Raw genomic sequence first — 20842 nt, forward strand, 5'->3', positions numbered from 1 at the left:
CAGCTGCTCCCGTGCACGTCTCTACTGCTAGTGCACGTGCCGGGGCCAGGTCCATTTTGCCCAAGAAAGACTAGTCTAATACGCAGTTTAGCCAATCACTGATTAAATATATAAATGAGTGAAATACAATTTATCCAAATAGCGCCCTAAAAAAGTCTCACCGTGGTGGGCCCACAGTGCACGTTCCCGTCTCTCTGCTCATCAGGGCTTGTCTCTCGAGGCGCCATTGGAACAACATGACAGCAGCGAGTTCGAGCACTGCTCTTCAAAGAAGACCAAACGCTAACTCGGCATAATCTCTCCTCCAACACCCGTTTGAGAGAAGAACTTTGGCGGAGAAACTACAGGTAAAACACCTGGTCCCAGATCAACCGGACCTCACCATAAGAGTCGTGCTACCGCCGTTTTTTACTTTCCATGCTTGCTTTTTAAATCAATGGGGACAGATCCAGCATGGACAGATACGGGAGTAAGGGACATGAGGCTCTTGTTGGAAAAATTATGAAAACACAAGAACACCAGGACACACATGGATAACTCCTTCAAGCTACTAAGCTAGCATATCAGGCTAAGTGAACATCGCTATCCAGCTGGACGACTGACACAGGACTGCGGTGAAGAAACATAGGAAAAGTCACATCGACTCTTTTTCTCCACAGAAACCTCCAGAGTGCTGGGAAGCAGCCGCCACTGATTCAGCCTCCACCGCGCATCACAGCCCCGCAAGAAGCTGTGCTGATGCGTATAAAGAGCTCCCAGAGCTCCGGAGAGCGGCTCAGTCAGTCCAAGTCCATGGTGCTGCAGGAGTCCGACCTTCCTAAAAAGCCTGTAAGTAGACCACACAGAACCTCCATCCCAGTGGAGCAGTTGGGTTCTCAACATGTGTTTTCTGTTTATAGATCTCTCGGCATCGCAGGAATCAGTCTCAGCACAACGTCTTAGTCGCAGGAGGAGTTGCTGTTGTTGAACCATTGGTCAGTCCTAAAAAGGATTTGTATGGCAGAGCATGAAGGCCACATGTGGAACATTAATGAGTTCTCAATTTTAAGTGAATAAAGGCCAAATTCTGAAATTCAAGTTTCCAATCTGACTTTAATTTCAGAATTCAGACTTTAAAATAGATGTAGACAAAATACTTTCCCCTAGATTTGTATCAAACCCTGTTTCCAAAAATGTGTAGCAGTGTAGCTCTTCTTAGCTACCTTGATCTCCCTCGTCAGTGTTCCTGGCCTGGCCGAAAAGGATCCTGTCCCCACCTCTGTAGGCCTCATCTTTAGCCCCACGAAGCTGCCTGAGTCTTGCAGTGAACGAGGGTTTGTTGTTGTTATATGTGCAGAAGGTTTTAGTCGGCACACAAATGTCCTCACAAAAACTGATGAATGATGTCACAGGGTCATTGAGCTCATCCAGGTCTGTAGTAGCCTCAAAAACACTCCAATCAGTGGAGGCAAAGCAGGACTGTAGCTCCAGCTTGGCCTCAATGGTCCATCTCTTCACAGTCTTCACCACAGGCTTTGCAGATTTTAGTTTCTGCCTGTAGGAGATGATGAACCAGACAATGATCAGAGAGTCCCAAAGCTGCACGAGAGACTGAGCGGTATGTATCCTTTAGTACTGCGCGTATGCATCCTTTAGCACCGAGCGGTATGCATCCTTTAATACTTAGAGATATGCACCCTGTGGTACTGAGCGGTATGCATCCTGTAGTACTGAGCGGTATGCATCCTTTAATACTTAGAGATATGCATCCTGTAGTACTGAGCGGTATGCATCCTGTAGTGCTGAGCGGTATACATCCTGTAGTGCTGAGCGGTATGCATCCTTTAATACATAGAGATATGCATCCTGTAGTACTGAGTGGTATGCATCCTTTAATACATAGAGATATGCATCCTGTAGTACTGAGCGGTATGCATCCTGTAGTGCTGAGCGGTATGCATCCTGTAGTGCTGAGCGGTATGCATCCTTTAGTACAGAGCGATATGCAGATCTGCTAAAGTCCGTGTTTGCTTTGTTTAAGAGCAGCAGTTCATCCATCTTGTTTGCCAGAGAGTGGACGTTCCCCAGGTGAATTGATGGGAGCGCAGCTCGAATCCCCGCTGGCGCAGTTTAGCAAGCGCTCCTGTGCGCTTCCCGAGAAGAGCCGCTGCTTCTCCAACTAAAATCTCTGTAAAGTTTTCCGGTTCAATGACAAACGGTGAAAAAGTTTGACCGGTGGATTGACAGAAGTTTAAAAGTTCCTCCCTGCTGAATGTGACCAGAGCGAGAGAGCCGGAGACGAGACAAACAAACAAAAACTGAAAAAGTACGAGACAGCGCAGTCGTGAGGCGGCCATTTTATGTGTTTATGAATTAAGTCAACATGTGAACAATTACAATCACCCAATCACAATTGGTGTGTGTGTGTGTGTGTGTGTGTGTGTGTGTGTGTGTGTGTGTCCGTTCAGGTGGAGCTGAAAGGTGAACATCTGAATGTGGCTAAAATCTCAGAGAGCGGTAAGAAGCAAAGGAAGAACTGGACCTTCATGTGGAGCGTACTGACCTCAGACCAGCTGCTGTTTTATAAAGAAAGACAACAAGAAACTAGTCTGGTACGGAAAGTTATCTGGGCTTTATTTTGTCTTTATCTTGACTTTCTCTGTGTGTGAACTGAGACGACACAAGGCTGGACTCATTCTGCTGCTTAGTGCCACTGCTGTACCACACTGAGCATGACCAAAGAAGAAAAGTAGAAAATTGTCTGAGGAGGTCCAAGCATGAACAATCTCAAAGCCATCTCAAACGCCGTCTCCGGAGACTTTGATGTTCCTTTGTCCACAATGCACAATGTCATTTGAAGTTTGAGGCCCGTGGTACTGGATAACCATGGATTCTACCACAGTTGAGAGAGACATCACAAAGCCCAGCTGGAGTTTGTCCGAACACATCAACAAAGAGCCAATATCTTTCTGGGAGAATATCCTGTAGCTTTTTGGTAAACTGGATGAACTGTTTACAGACAAAAAGATCACCTCCAGTCAAACATGGAGAAGGCTCACTGATGTTTGAATATCTGCATGGCACTATGGAATCTAGAGATTACCAAAGTATTTTGGAGCCCGAGCTTCCACCCTGTGTCAAGAAGCTGCGTCTTCTTCGAAAGTAATGTGTCCTCCAGCAGTGCCCCCAAAATACACATCTGAAAGAACCCAGGACTGGTTGAAAAGAAAACTGTGTCCTGCCAGCAATGAGTCCAGATCTGAATCCCCTTGAACACATGTGGAAAGGCTGCTGAGACAACTAGAGCAGTTTGCAGAAGAGGAGTAGGCCAAATTACATCCAGAGAAGTGTAGCAATCTCATTGAAGTCTATAGGAAGCGCTCAACAGCAATTATAGTATATTTGACATCTGACCTCTCTGTGTTCAGAAACCTGGAAGTAAACCAGATGTGGTTCAGCTGTGTGGAGCTATTATCGAGTGGACGACAGAGAAGTCGAGCAGGAAAAACGTGTTCCAGGTAACAAACAAACAAACAAACAAACAGGAAGCTGTCACACGCTCGTGTTCCTGCACTGAAGCTGCCGCTTGTGGAAGAGTTCCATTTCCCTCCCTGACAGCCATACGCTGGACTCAGACACATGATTAATGTTGTCTTATGTTAAAAATAAACTAACATTTAACTTTCTTCATTAGTTGTGTCTCTTTATAAGCCGCAATGGCCTTTTAAACTTTTTTTGTACATCGCTTTTATTGAATTTATTGAAGCCTATGGATGATTGACATTTTCACACTGGCCAAAACCAGTTTAAGATGTAAGTTTAGGATTCTTTCACTGACTGGGAGAAACTGAGTTTATGTTAATTGTAATATATATATATTTACCCATTACAATTTATTTGTTTACCTTTGCAGGAAAAAAAAATAATGAATGGGACCCAACTGAACTCCTTTCTCATCTGTTCCAGATCACAACAGACACAGGAAGTGAGTACCTCATCCAAGCTGACAGTTACTCCACCGCCAGTAAATGGTACGACGCCATCGGAAAGGCTGCTGACTCTTCTGTAAGAACTCACTACTTAAACACAAAAGTTTTTCAGAATGAGCAACTGTGATGTTCTTTATATCCTTAGTCAAATAAATGCCTTCCTGGGATTTATTGAAACTTTTTCTTTTCAGACTAAACTTCCTCTGCGGAGATCAAACAGCACAGAGTGCCTGCCCAAACACAGCTCCCTACCTGGATATGCCTCCGCCTCCCCCAACACCAAACAACGCAACCCAGTCCACAGGCGCTCCATCAGTGAGTAGCTCACCCAAACCCATTTTTAATTAGATATAATATCTGAGAGGACAGCTGGTTGTCGTCTTCTTTTAAATGGGATATGATGACTCTAAGTCAGAGGTGTCCAAACTACGGCCCGCGGCCCATTTTCTTATTGGCCCGCAGCAGATTCTAAAAATATAATGGAGAGAAAGTCAACCAAACAGCAGCTAGCCTGCTAGCTCAACAATATCGTATTTTTACCGCCCGAACAAAACACGAAAAAATGCCTCACGAGCAGCTACGAGGTCGCTCAGCTCACAGCACGACACGAAAACCTCTCAGACGAGACTTCATAACACAGACCTCACTACAGACTTCATAACACAGACCTCACTACAGACTATATACCCCACTACAGACTTCATAACACAGACCTCACTACAGACTATATACCCCACTACAGACTTCATAACACAGACCTCACTACAGACTATATACCCCACTACAGACTTCATAACACAGACCTCACTACAGACTATATACCCCACTACAGACTTCACTACAGACTTCATAACACAGACCTCACTACAGACTATATACCCCACTACAGACTTCATAACACAGACCTCACTACAGACTTCACTACAGACTTCATAACACATACCTCACTACAGACTATATACCCCACTACAGACTTCACTACAGACTTCATAACACAGACCTCACTACAGACTTCATAACACAGACCTCACTACAGACTTCATAACACATACCTCACTACAGACTTCATAACACAGACCTCACTACAGACTTCACTACAGACTTCATAACACATACCTCACTACAGACTATATACCCCACTACAGACTTCACTACAGACTTCATAACACATACCTCACTACAGACTTCATAACACAGACCTCACTACAGACTTCATAACACAGACCTCACTACAGACTTCATAACACATACCTCACTACAGACTTCATAACACAGACCTCACTACAGACTTCACTACAGACTTCATAACACATACCTCACTACAGACTATATACCCCACTACAGACTTCACTACAGACTTCATAACACATACCTCACTACAGACTATATACCCCACTACAGACTTCACTACAGACTTCATAACACAGACCTCACTACAGACTATATACCCCACTACAGACTTCACTACAGACTTCATAACACAGACCTCACTACAGACTTCATAACACAGACCTCACTACAGACTATATACCCCACTACAGACTTCATAACACAGACCTCACTACAGACTTCATAACACAGACCTCATTACAGACTTCATAACACAGACCTCACTACAGACTTCATAACACAGACCTCACTACAAACTTCACTACAGACTTCATAACACATACCTCACTACAGACTATATACCCCACTACAGACTTCACTACAGACTTCATAACACAGACCTCACTACAGACTTCATAACACAGACCTCACTACAGACTTCATAACACAGACCTCACTACAGACTTCATAACACATACCTCACTACAGACTTCATAACACAGACCTCACTACAGACTTCACTACAGACTTCATAACACAGACCTCACTACAGACTTCATAACACATACCCCACTACAGACTTCATAACACAGACCTCACTACAGACTTCATAACACAGACCTCACTACAGACTTCATAACACAGACCTCACTACAGACTATATACCCCACTACAGACTTCATAACACAGACCTCACTACAGACTATATACCCCACTACAGACTTCATAACACAGACCTCACTACAGACTATATACCCCACTACAGACTTCATAACACAGACCTCACTACAGACTATATACCCCACTACAGACTTCATAACAGACCTCACTACAGACTATATACCCCACTACAGACTTCATAACACAGACCTCACTACAGACTTCATAACACAGACCTCACTACAGACTATATACCCCACTACAGACTTCATAACACAGACCTCACTACAGAATATATACCCCACTACAGACTTCATAACACAGACCTCACTACATACTTCATAACACAGACCTCACTACAGACTTCATAACACATACCTCACTACAGACTTCATAACAGACCTCACTACAGACTATATACCTCACTACAGACTTCATAACACATACCCCACTACAGACTTCATAACACAGACCTCACTAAAGACTATATACCCCACTACAGTCGCAAATATATCAGACAAGTTAAATGCGTCAGTGTTGAGAAAATGTATCGGCTAATTTGAAGTGCTTCATCACCCAAATCAATCAGATTATATTTACGAATAAATATATCCTTATGAGGATATATGTACTGTATGCACGTATGAATCTATACGAAATATATATATATACGTATATATACGTATATATATACGTATATATATATATATACAGGTAAAAGCCAGTAAATTAGAATATTTTGAAAAACTTGATTTATTTCAGTAATTGCATTCAAAAGGTGTAACTTGTACATTATATTTATTCATTGCACACAGACTGATGCATTCAAATGTTTATTTCATTTAATTTTGATGATTTGAAGTGGCAACAAATGAAAATCCAAAATTCCGTGTGTCACAAAATTAGAATATTGTGTTAGGGTTACATTTTGAAGATACCTGGTGCCACAAACTAATCAGCTGATTAACTCAAAACACCTGCAAAGGGCTTTAAATGGTCTCTCAGTCCAGTTCTGAAGCCTACACAAACATGGGGAAGACTTCAGATTTGACAGCTGTCCAAAAGGCGACCATCGACACATTGCACAAGGAGGGAAAGACACAAAAGGTTATTGCTGAAGAGGCTGGCTGTTCTCAGAGCTCTGTGTCCAAACACATTAATGGAGAGGCAAAGGGAAGGAAAAACCGTGGTCAGAAAAAGTGTACAAGCAATAGGGATCACCGCGCCCTGGTCAAGATTGTGAAAAAAAAAACATTAAAAAATGTGGGGGAGATTCACAAGGAGTGGACAGCTGCTGGAGTCAGTGCTTCAAGATCCACCACCAAGAGACGCTTGAAAGACATGGGTTTCAACTGCCGCATACCTCGTGTCAAGCCACTGTTGACCAAGAAACAGCGCGAAAAGCGTCTCACCTGGGCTAAGGAAAAAAAGAGCTGGACTGCTGCTGAGTGGTCCAAAGTCATGTTTTCTGACGAAAGCAAATTTTGCATTTCCTTTGGAAATCGAGGTCCCAGAGTCTGGAGGAGGACAGGAGAGGCACAGGATCCACGTTGCCTGAAGTCTAGTGTAAAGTTTCCACCATCAGTGATGGTTTGGGGTGCCATGTCATCTGCTGGTGTCGGTCCACTCTGTTTCCTGAGATCCAGGGTCAACGCAGCCGTATACCAGCAAGTTTTAGAGCACTTCATGCTTCCTGCTGCTGACCTGCTCTATGGAGATGGAGATTTCAAGTTCCAACAGGACTTGGCGCCTGCACACAGCGCAAAATCTACCCGTGCCTGGTTTACGGACCATGGTATTTCTGTTCTAAATTGGCCAGCCAACTCCCCTGACCTTAGCCCCATAGAAAATCTGTGGGGTATTGTGGAAAGGAAGATGCAGAATGCCAGACCCAAAAACGCAGAAGAGTTGAAGGCCACTATCAGAGCAACCTGGGCTCTCATAACACCTGAGCAGTGCCAGAAACTCATGGACTCCATGCCACGCCGCATTAACGCAGTAATTGAGGCAAAAGGAGCTCCAACCAAGTATTGAGTATTGTACATGCTCATATTTTTCATATTCATACTTTTCAGTTGGCCAACATTTCTAAAAATCCCTTTTTTGTATCAGCCTTAAGTAATATTCTAATTTTGTGACACACGGAATTTTGGATTTTCATTTGTTGCCACTTCAAATCATCAAAATTAAATGAAATAAACATTTGAATGCATCAGTCTGTGTGCAATGAATAAATATAATGTACAAGTTACACCTTTTGAATGCAATTACTGAAATAAATCAAGTTTTTCAAAATATTCTAATTTATTGGCTTTTACCTGTATATGTATATATATATGTATATATATACGTATATATATATATACGTATATATATACATATATATATATACGTATATATATATATATATATATACGTATATATATATCTACGTATATATATATATCTACGTAGATATATATATATATGTATATATATATATATCTACGTATATATATACATATATATACGTAGATATATATATATAGGGTTATATATATATATATATATATACATATATACGTATATATATATACGTATATATATGTATATATGAGTATATGAATGTATATACATGTGTAGATTACCATATAACTAGGAGTTTGAATATGTGTATGGGCGGATCAGTATGTATGTATTATTCATAATCAGAAATTCAATCAATTGAAGCAGTGAAAATAAATTGTGTGTGATTCTCTGTATTCTTATCACGATCACCTTAATCATGTTCTACAATAATGATATGTATGGCGTACTTCAACACATTCATATGTTTCTTAAGAACTAAATAAACTTAAGAACAGCGCGGCATGCAGCGGGTGATAGTCTGTGTCTGTGAGACGGGCGATCAGCTGCGGCTGTGGTGTTCAATGTCCGCGGCTCAAGAAGCGGAAACAAAATCGATATCGCCGTGTACAGGAAGTCATGATGATGTAAAGGATGGATCCTGGCGATCTGGAAGAACTCTCTCCCTATAAAACTAATATAACTAATATCGCTCTTTCATCAATGAGGAAGGGAGCTGCCGTTTTTGTCCAGTGGGAGTGGCCAGCTAATCCAGTGAAGTTCAGTAAGCCTGCGCTGGAGCAGGTTTACATTTTTGGATGTGTTGCTATGGTGATTTATCTAAGCTTGCTTCGAGAAACCGAGAAAGCCTGACCTACGTCATCTTATCCTGACAATTAGCCGCTAACTCAGTAACCCAGGTACGAGAAATAGGGCCCTGATCGGAGTGAAAACCAAGTTATCAAACAAAATCAGTGAAATCATCCACTGTGGACACAAGTCGTTTCCTCTGCCCAGAGGCTTCTTGGCTTTGTGGAGTGCTCTGCAAATAAATCAAGCTGTTCTCGACTTCCTTCCTGAGGATGCAGAAGAAGTGGAAGAGAGTCTGCAATTTGAACTGATGGAGATGCAGTGTGATGATTCTATTCCACTAACTGTTCAGGTACTCTGTTCTCTACCTGTTCAGGTACACTATACTGTAAACTCTGTTTCATTTGAGGAGATTTTAATATATGAACGCTTTTAAAAAAATAGATGAGATAACACAATTCTTAGTTTTTCCTGTTGCGTTTATATATTTGTAAATTGTGTAGATACACCTACACTGAAAGAGACAGATATTAGACAGGAATCAAATCTCAGGTATTTAAGATTCATGTTATTTCTGGCAGATATGTTCAGCAGCTCCAAACTGAAACACAGCAACTCCGACAGCGCTGACAAGAACGGAGTGAAGAACAGACTGAAGAAGTTCATCACCAGACGTCCTTCCATGAAGACTCTGAAGGAAAAAGGCCTCATCAAAGGTTTCTGCTTTTTCTTTACACATTGAACCTCTAACATATGGGTGCCCTTCCTTAACTGGTTACCGGTAACCAGGTTACTGGGAGAACAGCAAAACTGTTCATAATTATTGTGTAATTAAGTAACATTAACGATTAATCACCTAACATTGAGCAACATTTCAAATTGCTCATTCATATTTTGATAGGTAATATCCCTATATTGTTTTGGGATTAGCCATAATTTGATCATAATTTGATAATTTGATCAGGCATAACTCAGGGATAACTAATTAACTAGTAACAAGCAATTAAACATAATAATGAATCAAAAGTTGTGTAACACAACCAATAACACAACATAAAGAATGGACTTGTACCACACTAGGGTTCAGGGTTCTGTGTCTTGCCCATCTACATGGATCGGAGGAACTGGGGTTTAAACCACCAATCTAAACATACCAAACTACAACAACTAGTCCAGTGGTTCTCAAACTTTTTCTGTCACGCCCCACTTTGGAGGAAGAAAAATGTTCGGGCCCCAACAACATTGTAAAAAATGTGTCCAACTTTCTGTGACTCCTCCATCTGTGCTTTTTCAAATAAACTGAAGAAAATTTAAATCCATTTCAAGTAAACCAGATTGCAAAAAATAATAACATGTGCAATCACTTTGTTAGAACAATGCAAATAAAGTTCTATCTGTGCAAAAAATAACGAATATTTGGCGAAAAAAAGTACCTATTGTGGTTCAAATAACCTGTTTAGCACTGAATATCTTTTCAAGATAATTACAATAATGTTCAACCTGTGCAAAACAGGGGGCCTCGCTCGGACCTCACCCACCTCTCAAACCATCTAAACACACCTGTCGAGTGACACTACAATGCCACACACACTGACTGATGTCCATGTCATCACGCTGCTCTCAGATCGAGTGTTCGGCTGCCATCTGTTGACTCTCTGTGAGCGTGAAGGAACCACGGTGCCCAGGTTTGTTCACGTCTGCCTGGATGCTGTTGACAAGCGAGGTAGGTTCCTGCTGACGAGGGTCAAACACTTCTTACCATAGTTCTTATGAGAAGACCTTTCTGCTTCCAGATAACGGTTCACTTTTTTTATTGTCATTATTATGATTTGGGGCAAATTTTTGTATTATTTTGACAGTTTAGAAATGGAAGAGAGAGACAGACAAAGACAGTAGAGACAGACAGAGACAGTAGAGACAGACAGAGACAGTAGAGACAGACAGAGACATTAGAGACAGACAGAGACAGTAGAGACAGACAGAGACATTAGAGAGCGACAGAGACATTAGAGAGAGACAGAGACATTAGAGACAGACAGAGACAGTAAAGACAGACAGAGACATTAGATACAGACATAGACAATAGAGACAGACAGAGACATTAGAGACAGACATAGACATTAGAGACAGACAGAGACATTAGAGACAGACAGAGACAGACAGAGACATTAGAGACAGACATAGACATTAGAGACAGACAGAGACATTAGAGACAGACAGAGACATTAGAGACAGACGGAGACATTAGAGACAGACAGAGACATTAGAGACAGAGACAGACAGAGACATTAGAGACAGACAGAGACAGTAAAGACAGACAGAGACAGTAGAGACAGACGGAGACAGTAGAGACAGACAGAGACAGTAAAGACAGACTGAGACAATAGAGACAGACAGACAGTAAAGACAGATAGAGACAGTAGAGACAGAGACAGTAGAGACAGACAGAGACAGATGGAGACAATAGAGACAGACACAGACATTAGAGACAGACATAGACAGTAGAGACAGACAGACAGAAACAATAGAGACAGACAGAAACAGTAGAGACAGAGACAGTAGACACAGACAGAGACAGTAAAGACAGACAGAGACAGTAGAGACAGACAGAGACATTAGAGACAGACGGAGACAGTAGAGACAGACGGAGACAGTAAAGACAGACAGAGACATTAGAGAGAGACGGAGACATTAGAGACAGACAGAGACATTAGAGACAGAGACAGACAGAGACATTAGAGACAGACAGAGATATTAGAGACAGACAGAGACAGTAAAGACAGACAGAGACAGTAGAGACAGACATAGACAATAGAGACAGACGGAGACATTAGAGACAGACGGAGACATTAGAGACAGACAGAGACATTAGAGACAGACGGAGACAATAGAGACAGACGGAGACATTAGAGACAGACAGAGACATTAGAGACAGACGGAGACAGTAGAGACAGACAGAGACAGTAAAGACAGACTGAGACAATAGAGACAGACAGACAGTAAAGACAGACAGAGACAGTAGAGACAGACAGAGACAGATGGAGACAATAGAGACAGACACAGACATTAGAGACAGACATAGACAGTAGAGACAGACAGACAGAAACAATAGAGACAGACAGAAACAGTAGAGACAGAGACAGTAGAGACAGACGGAGACAATAGAGACAGACAGAAACAGGGTGATATACAAAAAAGGTCCTCCGGCCAGGTTTGAATGCTGTGCCCATCGCTGTCTCTCTTTGCATCCTCGGTTTGCTCCCATGTTGTTTTTTCTTTATTTTAAATTTATTTTGGTAAAACAGTCTTCCTAATGTCTAACAATTATTACCAGAGAGAAATACATTCCAGTTTTGCGTCTTTCAGAGCATTTATTTTTGCTGCATTAATATAATTTCTACAAATATAACAAAACCTTTTTTACCAAACCTACCTTTAAATCTTACATCAAATACAATGAAACTCCTTCTGCCGCCTGGTGGACAAACGATGACACACCTGTACACAAGGGAGCTTTCTGCTTACTCTATAAATTACTGATTGAAGTCAGTTTGTGTTGACTTTCCATTTTTTTGTCCATGAAACACCACAGAAACATTGTTTATTTGTGCTTTCAGGTCTGGATGCTGACGGGATCTATAGAGTTAGTGGAAATCTGGCAACAATCCAGAAGCTTCGCTTCATTGTGGATCAGGGTCAGTTCAACATGTTGTTGTTGACTGACTGCATCTGGTTTCACTCATTTAAAACAGGAAATACGTTTGAACAGAAACACAGTGGCATCATAATTCAACTGATGAAAAGATGATCATTTTCCAAGTTGCACAATGTTCCTAATGAATATATCCATTAAACATTCTTCCCACATTGGACGCTGATAGCAAATAAATCATCACTCATTCTTTAGTCAAGCATGTGTTTTACCTTTTCAAAATTGAGCCAAAATCAATACTTTTTGCTCGTGGTTAGGAAACGTGTTTGTTTGATTTTGAAGCTTTATACTATCAGCTTCTATTTTTCTTCATTAATCGTGTTTTTATTGCCTTATATATATATACCAACAAAATATACGAAAACAATAAACTCAAATACCGATGAGAATGAGTTCAAAATTTGATGTATTTAATCTGGAAGTGATAATATGTGACTGTCTACCTCATAGAACACACGTTTTCATTTTGTGTGAGATTTTGAGGCTTAAGTTAATATTACAATATTTAGTGGTCAGAGTTTTGGAAAGTCATATTTTTTTATGTGAAAAAGGAGCCAATGCAAAAGTAAAATACTGAACCAGACGAATCTGATCCCACATGTTGGCTTCATGAGGGTACACATTTTCATATTCACGTTTGAATGGAGGTAAACACTAAATGATTCTTACTCTGCTCTGCCTCCAAGAGGAGGACCTGGACCTGGACCAGAGTCAGTGGGAGGACATCCACGTCGTCACTGGGGCCCTCAAGTTGTTTTTCCGGGAGCTGCCCGAGCCGCTGTTCCCCTTCAGGTTCTTCCAGCCGTTTGTGGAGGCCGTCAGTGAGTCAAAAAAATCAATCTAAACTGAAATGTCAAAAAAAAAAATCTGTAGCCTTCTGTTACCCAGAAGTAATCTTTTTTTCAGTAATAGTACTTATAACTGTATACATACACATTACTTTCAACCAGGAGGCCTATCTATGAGACTGGTCTTGTTCCAAAGTGTTGAGTTATTTTGAGGGCAATAGATAGTTAAAAAAATATAATATAATATATATATAATATAATAAAATATGAAATGTACAGTACTAAAGTACACATGTTAAACATGTCATCCCACAATACAATACACACGTAAACTGCGTTGCTACACGGACATTAAACTGAAATATTATACACATCTTGAATTAAAATACTATATGCAGGTAAAGATATTACACTACAGAAAAATGCTTTTAATAAACGACTTCTGCTGTTTTTTCTCTTACAGAGATTAAAGAATCCAAACTCAAAGTTCAGGCTGTGAAAAAACTGATCAAGGAACTGCCAAAACCCAACCAGGACACCATGAAGTTGCTCTTCAGCCACCTGCACAGGTTAGCCTTCGCACCGGAATCGCAGCTGAAGGCTAAACACATACCATTTAAAAAACAGCAAATAGTCAATTAGCAGAAAATGTAAATCAAGTAATTGCTTAAATTATCAAAATAAAAAAAGGAATACACACAACGCTCTTTGACCCGAGGACTGTTTGCAAGGTGGCGCTGCATTGTCAGTTAGCAGAACCGATGACCCGTCCAATGTGACTTCACACACCACCTCTGATGCTATGAGGCATTCATATCTTTAACTGGTCCCTTTACTGTACCTTATCAAAGAGAGCACCAGGGTAATAATAATAATACACAGGAAGGGTTACAGGTCATTAAAGGGACTTCAACACTATTTAGACTTGAACAAACCTGAAGCCAACACCAGCTGCACACGTTTAAGAGAGTGAAGAACTTAACTGAATACAACAATACATAATAATTAGTGGGAAAACCAGCAGTGGTCCTACAAGCATCTTTTTTTAACAAATCTTCAATGACTGTGTAACACCCGTCCCATGTAGCTATATAATATTATTTGAATCGGCTCGGTGTTGTAGTACTATGGGCGGGATCCTGGGTAGTTTTAAATATGATGGCGCTATTACCTGTTTTTATAAATTAATATTATGGTTCCTACAACCGTTACTATCTAATTATGAAAACTGAATTAACTGGCGGTGTCTCCAATAGAATTTAGATAGTACAGTAAAAGGTCTGTGCCTCTTATTTAGTCCTTTTATCTGGTGTGGGACTTATATTTTACCCCTTCGTAAACAATTCTGGAACTATAACACACCCAAATACATCAACTGCCTTAAAGCACAGTATGGTATTTATTATTGTATTATAGGCAACAAAACAAAAAGGACATGCAGATAGATCTCCTATAAATGACAATATCAACAAAGATTACCAACACCTTTAAACCTGTTAGTCAGTCTCTCTCTCTCTCTTTCTCTCTCTCTCTCTCTCTCTCTCTCTCACACACACACAATAACAAACCCTGTTGCAGGACTTAAGCCACTTGACCAATCACAGCGCTTACGGTCCGCGTCAACGCGACGCGTAGTTAGGATTTTTTGGAGGTGCGCGTCAGGCTACGGCGTAGGGGTCTGCGTCGACGGCGTAGCTACGGCGTAGGTACAGGGTCGACCTGACGGAGAACCATAAACTAGGCCTGAGTCGTAGCTTGGGAGCGTAGAGGCCTAAACGGTGATGGCCGCTTCACTTGTCCACACAAGCATTAAACAAAAGGGGCACGTGCACGGTGTGTTAGTACTCAGGAATCCAAGGAGTATGAGGAGGAGGAGGTGAGGAAAGCGGTATGAGGAGGAGGAGGTGAGGAAAGCGGTATGAGGAGGAGGAGGAGGTGAGGAAAGCGGGGTGATGGTCGGCATCAGAGCGCAGGAGAAACAGCAGCGACAGTCTGCAGCAGCACACGCGGGAAACAGCTGATGGTGGTCCAGAGAGCTTTCCCCATCCTTCCTCTCCGTCACAAATGTCCGTCTCCTGAATCACATAAATCAGCTACACACCCAGTCCATATGCTGATTCATGGCACTTCAGCAATAGCTTTTTTTAACTGGTTTTAAATACAGAGCAAACAGTATGAAAGCAAAGTTAACCATATTATGCTAATCGCTAATGCTAATGCTAATGTACAACATTGTTTTACAATGTACAGTATCCATCCATCCATCCATTATCCATCCATTATCAGCCGCTTATCCGGGGTCGGGTCGTGGTGGCAGCAGGTTCAGCAGGCCGACCCAGGCTTCCCTCTCACCCGCAACACTTTCCAGCTCATTCTGGGGGATCCCGAGGCGTTCCAAGGCCAGCCGGGAGATATAATCCCTCCAGCGTGTCCTCGGTCTTCCCCGGGGTCTCCTACCAGTTGGGCGTGCCTGGAAAACCTCTAATGGGAGGCGTCCAGGAGGCATCCTGACTAGATGCCCAAACCACCTCAGCTGACTCCTTTTGACACGAAGGCGCAGCGACTCGACTCCAAGCTCCTCCTGATGTCCGAGCTCCTTACCCTATCTCTAAGGGTGAGCCCGGCCACCCTGCGGAGGAAGCTCATTTCGGCCGCTTGTATCCGAGATCTCGTTCTTTCGGTCACGACCCAGAGTTCGTGACCATAGGTGAGGGTTGGAACATAGACCGACCAGTAAATGGAGAGCTTCGCCTTCCGGCTCAGCTCCCTCTTCACCAGGACGGACCGGTACAGCGCCTGTTTTACAGCTGCAGCCGCACCGATCCGTCTGTCGATCTCCCGCTCCACCTTACCCTCACTCGTGAACAAGACCCCAAGATACTTGAACTCCTTCGCTTGGGGTAGCACTCTGTCCCCACCTGGAGGGAGCAATCCACCGGTTTCCGGCAGAGCACCATGGCCTCAGATTTGGAGGTGCTAATTCTCATCCCTGCCGCTTCACACTCGGCTGCAAAACGCCCCAGTGAATGTTCACCCCTGGCGCCTTGCCACCAAGGAGCTTTTTGACTACCTTAGCGACCTCTGCCAGGGATATGGGAGAAACCACCCCAAAGTCTTCCGGCGCTGCCCCCTCTCCGGGGGACATGTTGGCCGGGTTTAGGAGTTCCTCAAAGTGCTCTTTCCACCGCCCGACGATGTCCCCAGTCCGGGTCAGCAGTTCCCCCCCCCTGCTGAGAACAGCCTGGGGTAGCCCCTGCTTTCCCTTCCTGAGCCGTCGGATGGTTTGCCAGAACTTCCTTGAGGCCAACCGAAAGTCCTTCTCCATGGCCTCCCCGAACTTCTCCCATGCCCGAGTTTTAGCATCCGCGACCATCGCAGCTGCAGCCCTTCTGGCCTGCCGGTACCCGTCAGCTGCTTCAGGAGACCCCTGGACCAGCCAGGCCCGAAAGGCCTCCTTCTTCAGTTTGACGGCTTCCCTCACCCCCCGTGTCCACCACCGGGTTCTCGGGTTGCCGCCACGACAGGCACCGATGACCTTCCGGCCACAGCTCCGAGCAGCCGCGTCCACAATAGAGGCTTTGAACATGGTCCACTCGGGTTCCATGTCCCCAGCCTCCCTCGGGATTTGTGAGAAGTTCTTCCGGAGGTGGGAGTTGAAGACCTCCCGGACAGGATCTTCCGCCAGACGTTCCCAGTTCACCCTCACTACACGTTTGGGCTTGCCAGGTCTTTCTAGCCGACTCCCCCGCCATCTGATCCAACTCACCACCAGGTGGTGATCAGTTGACAGCTCTGCTCCTCTCTTCACCCGAGTGTCCAAGACATACGGCCGCAGTACAGATGATACGACTACAAAGTCGATCATTGATCTCCGGCTTAAGGTGTTCTGGTACCAGGTACACTTATGAGCCACCTTATGCTCGAACATGGTGTTTGTTATGGACAAACTGTGGCTAGCACAGAAGTCCAACAACAAAACACCATTCGGGTTCAGATCGGGCAAGCCGTTCCTCCCAATCACGCCCCGCCAGGTTTCTCTGTCATTGCCCACGTGAGCATTGAAGTCTCCCAGGAGAACTATGGAGTCGGCAGGCGGCGCCCTTTCCAGGACCCCTCCCACCGACTCCAAGAAGGCCGGATACTCTGAACTGCTGTTCGGTGCATAAGCACAAACAACAGTCAGAGCTTTACTCCCTGCAACCCGTTGGCGCAGGGAGGCGACCCTCTCGTTCTCCGGAGAAAACTCCAACATAGCGGCGCTCAGCCGGGGGCTCGTGAGTATCCCAACTCCCGCCCGGCGCCTCTCACCCTGGGCAACTCCAGAAAAGGAGAAAGTCCAACCCTTCTCCAGGAGCTTGGTTCCAGAGCCCATGCTGTGCGTGGAGGTGAGCCCAACTAAATCTAGCTGGTACCGCTCCACCTCCTGCACCAGCTCCGGCTCTTTCCCCGCTAGCGAGGTGACGTTCCACGTCCCTAGAGCTAGTCTATGGTGCCGGCAATCGGCTCGCCCAGGTCTCCTGCCTGGCCCGCCGCCCGGTCTGCATAGCACCCAACCCCGATAATTCTCCCCGCGGGTGGTGGGTCCACGGGGTGACTGCTGCTCCATGTTGTTTCTTCGGGCTGAGCCCGACCGGGCCCCATGGGCGAAAGCCCGGCCACCAGACGCTCGCCGACGAGCTCCCCTCCTGGGTCTGGCTCCGGGAGGGTGCCCCGGTTTCCCTTGTCCGGGCGAGGTAACTTCAGACCGTGGGCTGCTATTCATCAGGGTTTTTTGAACCGCTTTTAGTCTGGGCTCTCCCCCGAGACCTGTTTGCCTTCGGAGACCCTACCAGGGGCTGACGCCCCAGACAACATAGCTCCCAGGATCACTGAGCCACTTAAACTCCTCCACCACGTTAAGGTGGCGATTCATTGGAGGAGCATATACTGAGAATATACAGTATAGAAAACAATAAACACTTGCATTTACCTTGTGTAGATCACATAAGTGCAAACAATGGGCTAACTGGTCGTCAGCCATTAAGTTATGAACAGATGGTTCTCATACAACAATCACTCAACGGTGGTCATTTGCTTCTGCTGTCCACTATCACACGATACCTCTAAATCCGCTTAAGTCCCGCCCCTCTACCTGAGACAGATTGGATTGGCTGTTAGTCTCAGGACAACCCAATGAACACACAAACAAAACAAAGATTGACAGATTACTCTGTAAAACAAGTTAGGCTGTTAGAAAGCACATGCTGAATCATGTACACCTCAAGCAAACTATGCTCATTTGCATAAACTCAAACTTTTGCACTGTAAAGATAACTCATATACTTTTAACTTAATGTTTTAGAAAACTATTTACATCCTAATGTCTAAATGATATTTGTAGACAGGGCTACAACTGTATGATTGAAGTAAAGCCCTCGCACCACACTCGTTGTAGTGCAGTTGTTTACACTATGAACCCCGAACCCGAGCATGGTAAGACCAACAAACAAGCTCCAACATTTTTGATACAATTTACAATGTTCATATTAAAAAAAAAAGTTAGGTACTGCACCTACATGTTATATTACATATTGTAGGCTTTATGTTGAAGTATCTTATACACAGGTAGTCAGGGGAATAAATGCTCTGGAATCAAGTGTTTTATCAGTGAAATGACATTAAGCCTAAAGCCTTGTGGCTTTCTTAATGACATGTCAAAGTTGATCTGACAGTAATTTACAGCAAAACACCCAACAATGCTGCAACAAAGGGCAAAGCGGCAAGTTGGTTATAATATTACAAAATACTTCTGTTTCAATAAAAAAATAAAAGCCTTTAAGCCCATGACTTTTCCTGAATGTGTGTTTTTGATTTAAAATGTAAACTCTTCCCATGTTTCCCTTTAGTTACTGTTCAATCTGTTATTTTTCAGAGTCCTATACTTTTCCAGAAAGAACCTGATGTCAACTCAGGGCATCGGTATCGTGTTCGGCCCAACGCTGATGTGGCCTGAGCTGGACGCAGGAAACATGGCATTCAACATGGTCTACCAGAACCAGATTGTGGAGTTCATCCTCATCGAGAGCCAAGAACTCTTCAACCTGGACAGGAAGTAAAGTGTCTGGAGGTGGACCTGATCATCGAATGGACTCACATCATCAGAGCTGGAAGTCATCAAATTCCTTCAGAAATAGTATTGTTTAAAAAGAAAACAGAGGCAGGACTGTAGACAATAAACAGATGATTTTTTTATCCGCACAAAGTTTGAAGAACATATTTTTTTAATTAACACAAACACATCAATAATTATAATTTTAGTTTGAAGATAATATATATTCACTTTAGAGATCTAAAAGTATAGGATACCCCAAAGAATAAGGTAAAACACTGCAGCAGCATAGTATGTATTATGTACAGCAGTATATACTTGACTTGAATACACCAAACAATGATATATTTTTAAAGTAATAATATATTTACAAGGGTATAATTATAAGGTACAACTGTGTATTTATAATGCAGTATATAACAGTGACTTTATAACATACGACATGGTCTTTATGAAATACATAGGCGTCTTTATGAATTACAGGGGTAAAGAAACAAATATTGATTATGCATACCGGATACATCAGCCCAGTGTGACCCAAGTCTTTGGGTTAGGGCTTTTGGATCAATAAATCACTTTATTTGGGAAGTAGAGCCGGACTGTAACAAATGATTATAATGAGATCTGATTGACATATTACGATATAAAAAAAACATATTGGTTGTATAAACTAAGATAAACCTTAAAGCTCTACAATTATTCATAAGATTATACATGTTTTACACCCTCTTGTGAAAGATTATTTCTTGAACTGTTACATGTTTCTAACACATAAATGTTCACAAGTGTAAACAGTTAACTGTTTCTAACACGTAATGATATATGCTTTTGGCCTTTATATCCTCTTTTGCCCTTCATCTCCTCATTAGGCCTTTAGCTCCCTCTTTAGGCCTTTAGCTCCTCTTTTGCCCTTTATCTCCTCATTAGGCCTTTAGCTCCCTCTTTAGGCCTTTAGCTCCTCTTTTGCCCTTTATCTCCTCATTAGGCCTTTAGCTCCCTCTTTAGGCCTTTAGCTCCTCTTTTGCCCTTTATCTCCTCATTAGGCCTTTAGCTCCCTCTTTAGGCCTTTAGCTCCTTTTTTACCCTTTATCTCCTCTTTAGGCCTTTAGCTCCTTTTTTACCCTTTATCTCCTCTTTAGGCCTTTAGCTCCTCTTTTACCCT

The 20842-nt window shown here is 43.1% G+C and overlaps 1 protein-coding gene across 2 annotated transcripts; it reads left to right on the forward strand.

Annotated features, from left to right (window-relative positions):
* The first annotated feature begins 498 nt into the window (after nt 1-498).
* arhgap15 (Rho GTPase activating protein 15) lies at nt 499-19822 on the forward strand. Of its 2 annotated transcripts, XM_079215695.1 has the most exons (12): nt 499-828; nt 900-974; nt 2448-2591; nt 3408-3497; nt 3946-4044; nt 4160-4283; nt 9674-9808; nt 10717-10815; nt 12710-12787; nt 13491-13625; nt 14056-14161; nt 19504-19822. In XM_079215695.1, the coding sequence occupies exons 1-12, from the start codon at nt 739-741 to the stop codon at nt 19685-19687; spliced, it is 1359 nt and encodes a 452-aa protein (XP_079071821.1). In that variant the 5' UTR covers nt 499-738; the 3' UTR covers nt 19688-19822. The 2 variants fall into 2 exon arrangements, with proteins under 2 accessions (XP_079071821.1, XP_079071822.1); XM_079215696.1 differs by lacking the exons at nt 499-828; nt 900-974 and adding an exon at nt 2233-2305.
* Nucleotides 19823-20842: the final 1020 nt, after the last annotated feature.

Source organism: Taurulus bubalis, assembly GCF_910589615.1.
Source record: "Taurulus bubalis genome assembly, chromosome: 1".
In the NCBI taxonomy this organism is placed as follows: domain Eukaryota; kingdom Metazoa; phylum Chordata; class Actinopteri; order Perciformes; family Cottidae; genus Taurulus; species Taurulus bubalis.

What these genes read in the sequence shown, in the direction of transcription:
- arhgap15 (XM_079215695.1), top strand. Translation starts at nt 739, where the DNA reads ATGCGTATAAAGAGCTCCCAGAGCTCCGGAGAGCGGCTCAGTCAGTCC. An exon ending in TTGCTGTTGTTGAACCATTG is followed by an intron (nt 975 to 2,447) that starts GTCAGTCCTAAA and finishes GTGTCCGTTCAG; the next exon opens with GTGGAGCTGAAAGGTGAACA. An exon ending in GACAACAAGAAACTAGTCTG is followed by an intron (nt 2,592 to 3,407) that starts GTACGGAAAGTT and finishes CTCTGTGTTCAG; the next exon opens with AAACCTGGAAGTAAACCAGA.